The following is a 14,072-nucleotide window of genomic DNA, read 5'->3' as shown; positions in this document are numbered from 1 at the left end:
CCACAAATAAATCCTGTGCTTGGGACAACATGTGTTAATCCAGTCTGTAGCAGGATGTTACATGCGGACTGGTTCCCTTCTCGGGGGTGCCTGGAGATAATACACATCCGCTTGCAGATTGTGACCTGCTGGCTCAGTCTTTTCCCTTATGCTCAGAGCATATGTAATCATTCAATAGAGACTCCTTGCCTATTTATGTGCATTTTAGGGGACCTGGCACACCCCGTAAAGCTATACCTGTTTGAGTAGGATGGAGTGTGGCCCCTTAACAACAGTACATAAGAGAAGTATACATGTAGACCATCTTCCTGTGGCTGCAGAGTGGACCTGCTGGCCATGGGGGACTGACGTTCACGGTGAAGGTGATCCTGCTTTGTCTCTTCTTTCTGTCAGTAAGCATTGTTCCATCCAATGCCTCTGTAATTCAGTTCTTTTTTTGGCAAACCCAACATCTGTATGGAGTGAATTGACATCTCTTAGGTAGGACTCCTGACCTGGAGGTTGAAATATGTGTCTCTTCCCCAAAAGCCTGGTGCAGTGAATAAAGTATCCCATGGCATGGTGGAGGAATAAGGATTCTTTGATTCAGTAATTCCAGAGGGGTAGTGGCACTCTGGGGGATGACAAGCCGACTGAAGTGCTTGCCTCCCTCTAGTGGCATGGGGACAATTGAGAAAGTGAGATACAAGAAACGTCCCAGTTAACAAGGATGACTGGTGTGGTTGCTGAGGATGGAGATGTGAGAAGCAGGTCCTAGGGAGAGTAGGGAAATGTTACCCTGACACCTGGCTGCACACTTCCATACCACATACCATGGTGTCTCAAGGATCTCAAATGACTCCCAGGTGGAAACTGAGACCCTCATGCAGGGAGCACCATCCAGTCCAGGTTGTTAGATCAATTATGACTCATGCAGAACTGCTGATGTTGTTGCTGAAAATGAAATATTTAAAATGAGATATTTTTCCACAAAAGAAATACAGAAGTTAAAAGATGGATATGGACAAAAGCCAGGGGTATCATGTGACTTACTGCATCTTTCAATAAGGAGGTAGTACAGACTCAGATGTATTGAGCTAAATGGCACAGCCTCAGGAAGTTATCTATTGATCCCCTGGGAAAACAGTTTCTTTCCACATTGAACAGCACAACCAACAGGACAGGGACAGAAATCCATGCCATTTTTACTCTGGGTTGCTTGGAGCATGATAGCATTGTTCTAAGTGGGGGAACTTCTCTAACAAACTGCTCATGTAGCCATAGCTACTGTTCAGGTTAAGGTGACAGATGTGACTACATTATTTCACTCCTTGTCAGGAGTCAGGGTGTGGATGAGACTGTCCAGTCTCAAACAGCCCTGGAGGCTTTCATGAGACATGGGCCTCTCTAATGGAAGACACTCTTGCCCCTTTTGTTTTCACTGGGAATGATAGTGGCAAAGATGGTGAAAAAGTATTCCACTTCGGGCCAGAAGCAACACCACAGAATCAGCCATGTCATGGAAGCAAATAACGATGGATGAAAGCTAGGCAACAGAAGATGCACTGAAGGACTATAAAGGGGAGACAAAGAATGACCAAGCAAAGGCAAAGGAAGGGGTGGGGCCCATCTTCAGGGCACTGTGGTCTTGGTTCCTAAAACTAGACAAAGCTGAAATTGATGTGATTCCTCCAGAATACTGTTAATGCTAATGCTATCAGCAATGGGTCCCTCTAAGTTAGAAGTGAAAGCCTTTGTAGAAGTCATAAACAGCAAGAGGAAGAGGGATGGCAGGACTGTAAAGATTTAGAATACTGCAGAGTTGCCCTCTGAGTCGTTGGACTCTGTACTGAGAGGGATGTATGTGTTTCTAAAACTTCTCTGTGCCCTAAACAGAACACTGAAGAAGTCAACTCTAACTACAAGCTTAATGAATCAGATACAGAGGATGATTCTCTCTCCCTGTATCCTAATATTACTTCCTTTAAAAAAGAATAATTAGGGATGTGTTCATGGTTTCAGAATCCAACCAGGGAGAAGTATCCAAATGCCAATTTTAGGGTGGAAGGGAAAACAGGGAGAATCAAACTTTCATGGTGCTCTTAGATACTAGTAGCCAACTGAAAGAAATTCTGGAGACCTATAGTGGGAAGGGCAAACTAGTGGCAATGTGGGGTTTTGGAATGAACTCGGTGACCCATGGAAGGCAATGTATATGCACTTATGGGTGAGGCCTTTTGGGTCATTTCTGGTGACAGTGATCATGGTTCTCACTGCTGAATGCAAAATAGGTCTTGACATTTGGGCTGTTTACGTCATGGAACTCTACCATTGCCTGACGGGGTATACCTCTTCACAACCAAGAAGCCATAAGCATGGCTTATCCCATTTGCCACCTAAGCCCTGCTGGGTTATTAAACAAAATTAGTATTGCTGTTCAGGTAGGGAAATAGAAATTACCCCATTGGTTCAAAATGTACTGCCCATAGGAGTATTAGGAATCATCCTGTCATAATTTAATAGCCCAGTTTTGCCCTTTATAAAGACATCAGGAGCCTAGAGGTTAAGAGTAGATCAATATAGATTAAAAGGCTGAAGTGCTGCCCTTGGTCTCTGCTTTACATGACACCACTGCTGTCACTGATGTCATGGCAGGGTACTCATGGGTCTGGTGTGCCATTGTTGACCTGAATAATGCCTTTATCTCATACCTTTGAGTGACAAAGATCGAATGATTTGCATTTGTATGGAATGCCCACAGTATATATCTCATGTGCTTCCTCAGAGTTATATCAATTCCTCTGCAATATGTCAGCAGTAGGTAGGGCTAGACTTGCAATAAGCCCAATTACCCCATGAAGTACCTGTCATCCAATATTCCTGACATCCACATTGCAGGCTCCATTAGGGTACTGGTGCTGGAAATCAGAGGAGCACACCAAAGTCAAATAGAAGTCATGGTAATTGGCAACTCCTGCTACCAGGAGTGGGAAAGAGCTGAAAGTCATGTTTGATTACCAGAGAAAATATGTGCCACATCTGGGCATTCTTTTTGCTCTTCTAGTTAGTCACTGCTTTGGTTTGCTAACACTGCTGGAATGTGATATATTAGAAATGTGTTGGCTTTTTCCAATGGGATTTATTAGTTTATAAATTTATAGTTCTAAGGCCATAGAAATATTCAAATTAAGTAATCAGGAGGAAGATACCTTCTTCAAGGAAAGGCTGCTGACATTCAGGGAGTCCTGTCAAGGCACATGGTGACATTTGCTGGCCCTTCTCTCCTGATTCTGGTTTCAATGCCTGTCTCCAAAATGTATCTGGGCATTTTTTTTCTCTGTTATCTTCTCTCCTTGGATCTCTGAGTTTCATGTCTTATTTTCTCATATAGGACTCCAGCAAGGGGATTAAAGACCCACCTTAAATGGAATGGGTCACATTTCCATGGAAACAGCCTAACCAAAAACCTCCCACCTGCAATATGTCTGCCCCCCCCAAGAATGGATTAAAGAATATGACTTTTCTGGGGTAAATAACAGATTCAAACCAGCACCGGCACCCACGAGGTGGCCATCTCTGAATGGGACCCCTAGCAACAGCAGGCTTTAGAGGCTATGCAACACGCAGTGGCATAGGCTCTGTCACTGGGGCCAACTGCACTTGTCAGTCCCATAGAATTACAAATTCAGTGTAAACAACTGAGAACACAATCCATGAGGGTGATTTGTGAGCTGGGTGGCAGTGGTATTACTGCAAGGTCCCACCCCAACCCCCATCCTCATAATTCCAAACTGGAGATGATACAGATACTTCCCTCCTGTGGAACAAAACTACAGGGTAACATGGGTAGGGGAAACACAATGCCAAGACACTATGTTGCTCTTGTTGCACCTGGGACTCCTAACCTTTCAGTACTGGTAGGCAATATCATTGGCTCTATCAAATTTGATCATGATAAGACTTTCTTCCCCAGATTGGATCATGGCTGCAAAGTCAGGGTTAAACAACAGAGGTAAGGGGGCCTTGCACAAATTTTGGCTTCAAAGCTTTGGCAGACAACCTGGGTGGCCATCCTTGGCAATGCATTGGGTAAGATCATAGTGAAACCCCAGAAGTAAAGGGGAGAGATGTTAAATGATATCGTCTCTATCTGCCACCAACTAAGCAACCTTGTCAGCTCTGTCAGCATTTAGCTAATACTCCATATCATTCCAGCCAAATTAGCAACATAGGGGAACCCACTGGTCTAATGGATATATGGCCTGGTTTCTCAAGGAAACTGCTGTACATAGACAGTAGGATAGACTCCACTGGCCATGGAAGACATCTTTTGAAGCCCAAGGGTTCCACAACCTTTGGTGATAACTACTCCCTCTCTATGTATGGAAAACCTAAATGTTACCAGGCCATTCCTGGAAGTTCCTAATAACTACTATAACAAAATGATGTGGTTTGAGTCTAGGGATTGTTTCCTTTGAGCCCAAATTTAATGTTGCTACAGACAACATTATTGCAGGACATACAAAGTAGTTCAAAATACAGTAACTAGTAACTATAGCAGGCACATTGGAGAATCTAGCATGCCGGGTAAGTCAAGGATACACTAGAGGCCACCTCTCAGCATTTGCATACCCCACCTCCTTTTCTACTGTGTGCAGATACCTCATGTCTCTTATCACAGTGGGAATTCTCAGTGGCAGGTCCACCCACTGCTGGGGTATATAAATATTCAGCCCTCAAAAAGTACTGAGTCTGTCCTCTCTGATAAGAAGTTGGACATGCTACACTGCCATGCTACACTGCCAACAGGCCCAAGCAGTTGGCCTCCCTGGGAGAGCAGCCATGACATAATCTCCTGATCTTTTGGATCGTTGTGCTGTTTTTGCTGTGCCTCAGCCTATGATTCCATAATGTGAACCTGCTTCACAGATTTTGGTGCTACAAGCAGAGTGCATGGGGGAGAATGGAGTGGAGTGAGTTCCTTTTTTGGGCCATTCTTTTCATCATTCTTGCATTCCTTTTGTACAGGAGCATCGTGGAAAAAATTGGACTGATGGTTTTGTGGGCTAAACTCAAGTTTTGCCCCTGCCCTACCATCCTGGGCAGATGTAATGGCCCACAGGTGGGAAACCTAGGGCATGTAGTCTCCATCCTCTGAAGTGTAGCAATAAATAGGACTTTGTGAATCCCCCAATGAGTTCTAGGGAGTTGACAAACTGCTTTCCATGCTGAGATCAATGAGTTCAGGACTTCCACTATCCAGCATAGATCCCCCTGGCACATGGCTTCCTATATTTGTTTTTATTCTGGGACCAGATATACCTAAAATCAGGCCACCCAGACTGATCTTATACTGTGAGGCTATTGTCATTATTCATTACACTATTAGAACTTAAGATGGGAAAAATGAAACTGTGATATTTTATATAGAAGATATGGGATATGAAAGATAGGTATGGACAGAAGCCTAGAGAGGATCTTCCTTCTTGATTGTCCTGACTTTAAAATGAGGGTATCACTACCACCCTGATCAATGAGACTGATGGAAAAGTCTTAGCCAACTCTGGCTGTTCTCCAACAAACTGCTGCAGTTAAGAGAGTAGGTGGGGGATGGGGAAGGAGGATTTTGCAATGTGGCTGCAGCCTCTATTTAACTGAATCCTTCAGGGAGTCAGATGAGAATATACCACTAAGGGTGACCTTCCCCTGAGTTCTAATTAAGTCTTTCAGCAGCAAGGCAGAAGCTGTGGTTACATGGACAACTTGGTTTTAGTGCATGGATATTCCACCCCACTGGAGGAACTTAGTCCCTCACCAAATTCCCAGTTTGTGGTGGGACAATAATGATTTTATTAGAAAGTCCCCTCCTGAGTGTGGCTTCATGCTCGTTCTGCTTCTGAGATATTCCCCTGGGAGGTATTACGGAATAGGTTTATCATACCCTCCCTGCTCTATACTACAAGTGTGGCTACTGAGAAAATTGACAAAGGAACCAGACTGATGGGTAGTAGGAACATGCCTGTTAATCCAGCAAGTCATTAAGTCCACAGGATGGGTCATCAGCTACCCCCTCCTCAGGGCCCATACCGGTTAGGCTCGGTTCTTGGGGCTACTAGACCAAGTGATTCCAAATGATGTCATATATGAGATTCCAATAGAGAATCTTAGGTAAAACATTAATTAGAAGGAGGATACCTAGCTCAATAGAAACAGTATTCCCCTTCCTGTTTCCTTCCCCTGGATCCTCAGAAATAGACAATAGAGGAAATGGAGGAACTTGTAGTTCTCCCACCTCTCTTTCTGTCTCTGAGGAATCAGGACCTTACGACAGGCCTCTTTACAAAGAATTGAGAAATTGAAAATGGCCTAGGATGGGGCCAAAGACCCTGAACATCCCCCAGGGACCATAGGCCATTTGCCCCAATGTGTGTATTATTTGGGAACAAGGAACAAAACTTTATACCACTTTTGCATATGGGTCCCAAGGTCTGTATCATTCCAGGAAATGCAGAAGGGACAGGGCACTAGGAGGTTTGATGTCTTCCACACAGGTACAGGGATGGGAGGTTACTGATACCCTGTGTGTGAGTCCCTTCTGTCCTTTGGCCACCTCTGTGGTCATGCTTCTCACCATGGAATACATTGTAGGAATTGGTATCTTGCACCACTGCACATCCCAATGTTAACTACAAGTATATGCTTCCCCACCCCAACAAATTCTGGCTCTCATGGTTGGGGGAGTGACAGACAATGCATCCCTGTGCTCCACCTCCTTGCATTATACAACAGTGGCAATAGTGCAAGGGTGGAGAAAAGGACATTATAGAATGCATAAAAGAGGTTCAATCTGCAGCTATCCTCCACTCCACCACCTCTGCCTATGATTACTTGGTGTGGCCAGTGGAGCATGGTGGCTAATTATAGACTATTGGCGTCTGAATGCAAAAGTGTCCCCTTTAGCAACTGCAGTCCCAGACATTTTGATGCTCATGGCACAGGGGCAATGATAATGATGTGGACCTCTGCTTGGCTCAGTGAACTACTGTGTGCAGGATGCTCTGACACAATGAGAAAGATTCTAGTCACTGAAATGAAGTAGTTTCCTATTAAATTAGAAAAAAAGGAAACATATCTGTTCCTACTCTAGGATATTTGATCACTGATCAAAAAAATGTCTATCACTGATCCACTAGAGGCAACCACAGAACCATATTCATTTACCCTAGAAGACTTTCAAATAACAGACTTCATACTTTCTCCTATCCCCAAACCTATAACATTTCCACCACTAATCTCCACAACTCAGGTCTTCAATAACAAATAACTTGTCCTAACTCCTCAAATACAATCCCTTACAGAGACACAATAACTGATGCCCATAAGTGTCTCTATCTCTGAATAAATTATTTCCCTTGATTTTCCTTTGAATATACTTCACCACCAATTATCTAGAATTCCAAAGGATTTCATCCTCCTAGTAAGGATTTTTACCTCTTATTTCATGTTTTCATAGTTAATCCTAAATTGAATTTTCTTCAGCAACTCCAGGGCCTATGTTTAGCTATATGATAGGTTTACAGACCTAGTGATTCACCCGTTGTGGAGTTCACTCATTTTATTTATAATTTAAGGCACTCCCACATTAAGTACAGATATAGGATTTCTCACATGCAATTTCTCCAGTTTGCTTATCAGAGTGGTAGAAGATGACTCTCCACTTCCCTTAAATTTATCCTGTGAGTTCTCTCATAAGGTATATAATTTGAACTATCTCTTATTGGGCTTTGCTATATAGATGGCATTCATATCAATACTTTCCTGTGTAAATTTCCATAGATTAACTTTAGATGACTAAAGGCACGGATTCCATATTAATTACAAACATAGTGTTTCTTCAGTATGTGAGTTCTCTAGTATGCTTAAAGTCTAAGGCTTTGGCTGAAGTCTCTTCTGTATTCAAAACATAGTGTGAGTACTCTCATTCCATCTAAGTCCAGAATATTCACTGAAGGCTTTCCCACTTCAATGATATTAATAGGGTTGCTTTTCAATTGGAATAGTCTCATGTAGTCTGAGGTTAGAAAAATTAATGTTTCTCCACATAGATGATATTCTTATGGTTTCTGTCCAGTGTCTGTTCTATCATGTTGCCAGAGGGCAGAACTATGAGTGAAAGCTTCCCCACAAGGATGGCATTCATGGAGTTTCTCTTCCGTATGAGTTCTCTTATGTCTTCTAAGACTAGAATTTTGACTGAAAGTTTTCCCACATAAATGGCATGTATAGGGTTTCTCTCCAGTGTGAGTTCTCTCATGTTTTCGAAGATAAGAACCTTGAATGAAGGCTTTTCCACACAGATGACATGCATAGGGCTTCTCTCCGGTGTGAATTTTCTCATGTTCTCTAAGATATGAATATCGCCCAAAGGCTTTTCCACATAGGTGACATTCGTGCGGTTTCTCTCCACTGTGAGTTCTCTCATGTTGTCTGAGGATGTACGGTTTAATGAAGGCTTTCCCACATAGCCGGCATTCATAAGGTTTCTCTCCAGTGTGATATCTCTCATGTTTTCGAAGATAAGAACTTTGACTGAAGGCTTTTCCACACAGATGGCACTCATAGGGTTTCTCTCCAGTGTGAGTTCTCTCATGTCGTCTGAGAATAATATATTGACTGAAGGCTTTTCCACATAGATGACATTCATAGGGTTTCTCTCCAGTGTGAATTCTCTCATGTAGTCTCAGGATATATGGTTTAATGAAGGCTTTCCCACATAGATGACATTCATAGGGTTTCTCTCCAGTGTGATATTTCTCATGTTGCCGAAGATAAGAACGTCTACTGAAGGCTTTCCCACACACATGACACTGATAATGTTTCTCTCCACTGTGAGTTCTCTTATGTTCTCTAAGATTAGAATATTGACTGTAGGTTTCCCCACATAGATGACATTCATAGGATTTCTCTCCAGTGTGAGTTCTCTCATGTTCTCTAAGATAAGAATATCGACTGAAGGCTTTCCCACATAGATGACATTCATGGGGTTTCACACCAGTGTGAGTTCTCCCATGTCGTCTGAGGGAAGAGCACTGACTGAAGGCTTTCCCACATAGATGACATTCATAGGGTTTCTCTCCCGTGTGAGTTCTTTCATGTCGTCTGAGGGTAGAGCATTGACTGAAGGCTTTTCCACAAAAATGGCATTCATATCGTTTCTTTCCAATATGACTTCCACTGTATTGTCTGAGGCCAGAGCTTTCCAAAAAGGCCTTAGGGCTTTGATGAAAATCATCTGATTTACTTCTAGTGTGATTCTGCTTATATTCATTAAAAGATGACTGGGTACTAAGGACTTTGGCAAGTGGTTTGCTGAAATATGGTTTCTTTGTCATGTGAATTAATGCATGTTGAGTCACTATGGATCTGTGAGTGGTATCTTCTTGCAAATAATTAAAGGAATTCTTTTGAGTGGGAGAATTCTGCTGTGGGGAATAAGATGAGAAACTGTAAAACATTTGTCCATACACATAATTTTTTTCATTTTCCTACATGTGAAATCTACATTAATCCTCCAGTGCTGGTCTCCAAATTAAAACCTTTCCCATGTTAGTTTCATATAGACATTATTCTCCTTCATGACCAGAGATTTTCTCTATTATAGCATCCCATTTACAGAGTATTCAATCAATTCCGAATTTCATGACGTTTCAAACACTATATATGTGAACCATGTTTATGCAATTATCTGTTTATAATCTCAGGTTACAGTTTTGAATTCAAGTTAATTTTTCCTTAAATTCAAATTGAGACAATAATTTGTTGGATTACCATTTAACCCCAACGTTACTTAAATCTTTTGACTATATTGAATTTCTAATTTATTCCACTCCCAAATGTCTATTTGGAAAACTAGGATACACAGCAATGATGTTTACCAATGACATGATGCTAGTAGTGTATTTCCTGCAGATAGGATGCATGAATTTCATTTCTTCTTTTTTACAGGTATTTTTCTTGCCTGTTGTAATTGGGAAAAAAAACACAATAAATTGTTAGATTAGCAAGAGGGGAATGAAAATGTTGGAAAGTCCCAAACATCCCTGTAAGTATGCTTTAAGCATTGATGCTTAGCTGGGAAAAAATATCTAATGAATACTCTGGGCAGAAGAAAACATTACAGGACATTAGAAATCAGAAAAAGTTTCAGGATTGAAATATAAGAAAAATAAAAAGTTGGGATGTCAGGGAGGTAATGAATGTAAATCTTCAAGAGAAGGACCAGGACAAGGATCATTATGTGAAACTTTAACTCCAATAATACATGGATAGCCCTTTACCAAAGTCAAAGTCACTTGAATATAGCTTGATAAGTATATGCAATAATGACCACATATGAAGAAAATATCCTCAATGCGCTCACATACATTTCATAAATCTTTACTCACTTAAAGAAACTTGAAGTTGCTATTTCCAATGACCTATTAACTTATCAGGTCCTTCCTCTACTGATGCAAGGCTCCTAGAACTCACCAGGACTCTGGCATTGGAGAAACCCTACTCCTTCTCTCCATACATCCTCTTCTTGTGCCCACTGGGAAAGCATATCCAATTTGGAGACCTGATATCCTGTTTATAGGAAAACAGATATCCGAATTTTATTTGTGTTAGTAAACTAACATCAAGTCCATGGCAGGCTACCATAGAATAGGGCCAACGTTGAAGGTCAGCAAGGCAAAATTACTTTGAATACACAGCACTGACAGTATTTTAGCAGCAAAGTGGTAACATCTGACTTTGTGCCCATTATATATTTCTGTTGTTGCTGCCCATGAATAGTTTCAAAGAGAGATTGCAGACTTCTCCAAATTCTAAATGGGAAGAAGTTCCTTTTCCACAGTTTGATAATTACATTTTAAAATAGTCCGAAAACATAAACTCCACCTGGACAATCTACATTGCATATGGAAAATGATACACGTGATGGTTTCACTACTGGATTCTGAAGACTCAGCAAATCCATCGGAATAGAGTAATTATTTAAAAATATTTAGCCACTTATTTATTTATATGAGAATTACTCATTGAGTTTCCAGCACTACTCCGAGTGCTAGAGACTGAGATTTAAGAAAGATATTAAGTTGTGCTCAGGAAGATTAAATTCTATTGGGGTAAATGTAAGTAAAAAGGAAGCATAAAATTCTATATAAATATGAACTAACTCATATATTTTAGAAACTCACAGTTAGAATCTAGAATATAGGTTACCAGGGGATGGCTTGGGGTTAGAGAATAGGGAGATGATACTTAATTTGTACAGAATTTCAATTCAAGTTGATTGCAAAGATTTGGAAATGGATGATGATGGTGGGAGCATATTACTGTGAGTGTAATTAAAAGCACTGAATCATATAGGTGTATGTGGTTAAAAGGGGGAACTTAATGTCATATAACACTAAAATAAAAATTAAAAGTTAAAACACAACACTGTATGATACAGTCTTCCTTATTACAGATGAACTATAATTAATAGTATAATGATGTTTTTTCACGAATTATAACAAACGTATGACACTAATACATGGTGTTACTAAGAGAGGTATATGGGAAAATATACCTAATGTAAATTATACATGATAATTAATAGTACTATTTTAAGAATATTTCATCAATTGTAACACAGATAGCTGCCATTAAAAAAATAGTACAATTATAAAGAGTGCTATCATCATTTGTAAAAACTGTTCCACACATTGCAAGGTATTGGTGTTGGGGTGCTATGTGAGAATCCTGTGTTTTATGCATGACTGTTCTATAAATCCACAACTTCTCTATGTTTCTAAACACATAAGGAAACAAATTTCATTTAGGCAATTGTATATTATAAGATAAAAATTACATAACTATACTAAAAATAAGAAAATACAAAAGGATAAACAATGATTATATAACAATATGGAAAAGCTGATCTAGATACTCATAAATAAATAGAAGATGATACATGATAAATAAACATGTATTTGCTAGATACATTAGATAGATGATAGATACATATCAGTAATAGAAAATTTTGTGAGACTCACCCACTGAGAAGAGATGATTAATATTGTCCAGCATCACTTCTCTGAACAGCGTTCTCTGGGATGTGTCTAGCAGGGCCCATTCCTCCTGGGTGAAGTCTACAGCTATATCTTCTAAGGTGACTAACTCCTAAATCACAAATTTGCATTCACAGAAGGCCATCCTTACCAATGTCCTGAGTATGTTGCTCAGAATGACAGCACTGAGGGAGCAGAGACTAAATAAATAAAGCTCAAAATGTGTTTGGAGTTATAGTAAGTTCACTCTCAATACTGAACTGCCATCTGCATCTCACATACATTCAGACACATACACACTGTGAATACATAAAACTCCACTGTAAAGGAATACAACGTAATATGTGATATGATACATACCTTGAAATTTCTCAATATTTGTAATTATGACTTCATGGTGCTGATTACAAATTCGCACTTGAGCATTCGTAACTAAAACATTCTTCCTCCAATTTCAAGTAAATTTATAGACTCATTATAAGGCAAGAAATGTCCATGATATTTAACAATGACTATAGTTAGATTATTCCTCTGTATAGATGACCTCATTTGCCTCTAATTTACAAAATTGTTTAACAATACCTTAGGGGTTTTGACAGATCCAACGAGCTAATGTAGAAAGTGTTTTCTATATAAACTCAATCCACATATACATATTATCCATTAAAATGGGAGGAAACTTTTAAGCAATATCCAGAATTCTGTAAAACTGAACAGGTTTCATAGAGAACTCTGGTTCAGTAAGTGCTGCCTCTCTCAATTCTGCATAACTCAGGTGTTCACTATAATGTATCAGTAGAGATGATTCAAGATAACAAGCAGGGACTACTGAGACTGTTGTACTAAAAGATGGCCCTGGCCTGACCACTCCTATATAGAAGACTCCCATTCTCAACTTTTTCTGGTGCTAATGAACACTAGTTTTCATTGTCTGTCTTGCATATTCATCTCATCTGTCTGTTCAAGATTGAAAGAAGCCCCTTCATTGCTTGTGGTCTCTGAAAATCTTGAAAACTTTTCACAGAGCATGAATTTTATTCCATCAATTATATTCCTCCTGAATGCACAGCCAAAATTAAGGAAATAATACTTCCTATACATAGCATCTATTTATAAAATCTGAATAAAATTGATCTATAAAAATTGAAGTTGGGTAATTGGGAACAACAGTCGTAAGGAAAATTTTAATTTTCCTTTTATTCAATCTTTCAAAATGCACAAATAAATTCTATCAAAACTTTAAGAAATTTAAATTGGTGAAAAATAAATAACTGATTCCTTCTTTCCTTTAATTTGGTAACATTCTCTCATGTGCTCCTGTTAACAATGCACAGCATTATACCCCAGCAACTGTAACACTGGATTGATTGAATGCAACTATTGAAACATTAGTATGCCTACTGCTGGTTAACTTCTGGTCTTACTCATGTCTATCACCTCTGTTCACTGTGTGCCTAAGACATTTTCAGACATTAAAATAGTCCCTGAATGCATGACTCTACAATGAGGCCAAGGTTTGCATGAGAAAAAGGAAATATCTCTCATCTACTCAGAGAATATAAAGCCTTAATGGAGGTTGGAATAAACTATTTTAACGCTGAGAAGGAGGTTACTTATTGATGAGTCCCAAATTTACCACAGCTATTCTAGAGTCCTGGGTAAACTTAACTGAAGCTCAAGTCCTTGAATAGCTGACAAAAGCACTGGGAATATCCATCGAACAGGAGAAGCCTTCCTATCTGCCAGCAACAGAGAAGTAATTTCAGTTAAAGATTTTCCAACTCACCCGTGGTTGCATTGTCAATAGCTCAGCTGACGACTGTCTTCCTCCGGGTTTCCTCTCACAACCAAACAGCAGGTGAGCAAAGCTGAGAATGGAGAAAGAAGCCTTCAGATGCAAGTCTTGGTCACAATTTCCAGAACCATCTGTTATGAATCCCAAACTCTTCACCTGGAAATAACCCCAGCCCATTCAACAAGAACATGAAATATGCATCA

At 40.0% G+C, this 14,072-nt stretch overlaps 1 protein-coding gene and 1 long non-coding RNA gene across 2 annotated transcripts in view; both read right to left on the bottom strand.

Moving 5' to 3' along the window:
* The window catches only part of LOC143674132 (uncharacterized), a 68,276-nt gene extending 60,730 nt beyond the window's left edge, over positions 1–7,546 (bottom strand). The window contains exons 1-4 of the long non-coding RNA XR_013170876.1: positions 5,999–7,546; positions 2,844–2,897; positions 813–933; positions 238–452 (exon numbers count right to left, since the gene is read on the bottom strand). This is a non-coding gene — a long non-coding RNA (uncharacterized LOC143674132). The remainder of the gene's footprint in view (positions 1–237; positions 453–812; positions 934–2,843; positions 2,898–5,998) is intronic.
* An 11-nt stretch (positions 7,547–7,557) lies between these two features.
* LOC143674123 (uncharacterized) overlaps positions 7,558–14,072 on the bottom strand; it is a 32,662-nt gene continuing 26,147 nt past the window's right edge. The window contains exons 3-7 of the mRNA XM_077149447.1: positions 13,861–13,942; positions 12,060–12,186; positions 10,510–10,605; positions 9,915–9,997; positions 7,558–9,461 (exon numbers count right to left, since the gene is read on the bottom strand). Coding sequence (XP_077005562.1) covers positions 8,094–9,461; positions 9,915–9,997; positions 10,510–10,605; positions 12,060–12,186; positions 13,861–13,872 — 1,686 coding nt within the window. The 5' untranslated portion in view covers positions 13,873–13,942 and the 3' untranslated portion in view covers positions 7,558–8,093. The remainder of the gene's footprint in view (positions 9,462–9,914; positions 9,998–10,509; positions 10,606–12,059; positions 12,187–13,860; positions 13,943–14,072) is intronic.

Source organism: Tamandua tetradactyla, chromosome 2, assembly GCF_023851605.1.
Source record: "Tamandua tetradactyla isolate mTamTet1 chromosome 2, mTamTet1.pri, whole genome shotgun sequence".
NCBI lineage: Eukaryota > Metazoa > Chordata > Mammalia > Pilosa > Myrmecophagidae > Tamandua > Tamandua tetradactyla.
The sequence above is the reverse complement of the archived record's forward strand: the minus strand, read 5'-3'. Positions and strand labels throughout refer to the sequence as shown.